This window comes from Camelina sativa, chromosome 3, assembly GCF_000633955.1.
Source record: "Camelina sativa cultivar DH55 chromosome 3, Cs, whole genome shotgun sequence".
In the NCBI taxonomy this organism is placed as follows: Eukaryota; Viridiplantae; Streptophyta; class Magnoliopsida; order Brassicales; family Brassicaceae; genus Camelina; species Camelina sativa.
This window is the reverse complement of record NC_025687.1, coordinates 9,922,810-9,924,479: the sequence shown is the minus strand read 5'-3', so window position 1 is coordinate 9,924,479 and position 1,670 is coordinate 9,922,810. Positions and strand designations below refer to the sequence as shown.

Below are 1,670 nucleotides of genomic sequence, written 5' to 3'. Positions count from 1 at the left end.
AAAAAAAAAAAAAAAAAAGTCAATCAATTAGCCAAACAAATCAAAACACCACAACTGAAGTAGTAAAAAGACCAAACCTGAGAGGACGAAACCGAATCGTGACGGTAATATTCTCCTTCAGTTTGGAGGAAGCACCAGCCGTAGAACCAGAGGAGGCGGTGGCGGCGGCGGCGGAGGAAGTAGACGGACTAGGACTAGAACGTAATAACGGACTCGAAGAAGCAGCCGGAGATGCAGAAAAGTGAGAGGAGGAAGGAGTTTCCGGCCGTTTCGTCGGAATAGTCGCCGGCGATCGACGAGTACGAGCCGGCGAGATCGTGGATGATCTCTGTGACCTAGAAGCAGACATTGTTGGGAAGTTAACAGTAAGAGGAATGGGTTCTTCTCCAAAAGACAGTTACTATTAAAGAGAGAGAGAGCGTGAGGGAGAGAGAAAGAGAGGGAAGAAGCTCGTTCGCCGAAATCAATGGAGGTCACGTCATGTATCGATTTTTTTTTTCCTCCCACTCCCTCCAAAAAAAAAGAAAAAACATTATGAATATGACGAAAATAACCTCAGATATTAAAGTACTGTTCTGTCTGGTAGGGTATGAATGGTAACTGCGGTCAGGACGGACAAATCTGTCTGCGGACCAGTCCGCTCTGTTTTAAATGTGGACAATGAACTGCTGTGGTCCAACTCTATTTATAAAGAAAAACGGTTTGCAGTTGGACTGCTGCGATTTTGTTTCTGTTTTTTGTAGACCGTACCACTGCGGACTATGCATAATGAATGGTAAATAAAAAGCGGTCTAATCCGCAGATAGATTTATCCGCCCCAACCGCTGCAACCATTAACATCCTTAATTGGTTACAATACAATTCCTTATAATTTTTTTTTTCTTTTTTAACTCTCTCCGATTACAAATTATTATCACATAGACAAAATATTTAAATTATTTGATGAACTGACAGAAAACAAATTAGAATAACGTTTGCTGAGCTGCCAAAGATAAATAATAGTAATAATATTTCGAAAACCAAAATTGTTAGTTGGTAAACAGTATGAAAGAAACAAAAAAAAAAAAAAATAACAATTTTTTGTTGATGCTTATCTCAGGGTACAGAGGCAACATTATTTTGTAATTATGTGAATTTGATAGTAAAATAACGGAAATATCCTCACCTAATCATCATTATCAAGGGTAGAATCGGAATAAGTTCAATAAGAACGACGACGTCGTCAACGTTAGGCCATCATTAAAGGGGGAACACATGGGGTGTTCTAAGCCCAAAAAAATCAATAAAAAAGTGAATAGTGGGCTTAGATCAATTTTTTTGGTCTTGAGATAGAACTGTTCTAAAGCCCAGTTCTCCTTTCTTTCCTCTATTCTGATTGGTCGAGACATTTTGTAGAGGAAGAAAAATATTCATTTGTCTCATCCTTCTGCGAAATCGAGTCTAGGGTTTTTGTTTTTCTCCAAAACGGCGAAAGCCGCGTTCTCGCCATATTCACCGCCGAAGGTTTGTTTTCCGGCAATTGAAACACCAAAATCGAGAGCTCTTCCATCTAGCAGTCGATCTTTACATAGCTTCTCCGACAAATTCGTTTCAATTCCCTTCTTTTTTCGATTGATCTGTCTAGCGATTTGAAGGTGAAGTCGACATCTTCTTGACGAGCCTTTGTCTCC

The 1,670-nt window shown here is 39.7% G+C and overlaps 1 protein-coding gene across 3 annotated transcripts in view; it reads right to left on the bottom strand.

Moving 5' to 3' along the window:
• The window catches only part of LOC104776293 (kinesin-like protein KIN-7C, mitochondrial), a 6,868-nt gene extending 6,355 nt beyond the window's left edge, over nt 1-513 (bottom strand). For 2 of the 3 annotated variants that reach the window (XM_010500326.2, XM_010500327.2), the window contains exon 1: nt 78-512. In XM_010500326.2, coding sequence (XP_010498628.1) covers nt 78-349 — 272 coding nt within the window. In that variant the 5' untranslated portion in view covers nt 350-512. Of the gene's footprint in view, nt 1-77 lie in introns of all 3 variants that reach the window. The other variant, XM_010500328.2, reaches the window with a different exon arrangement.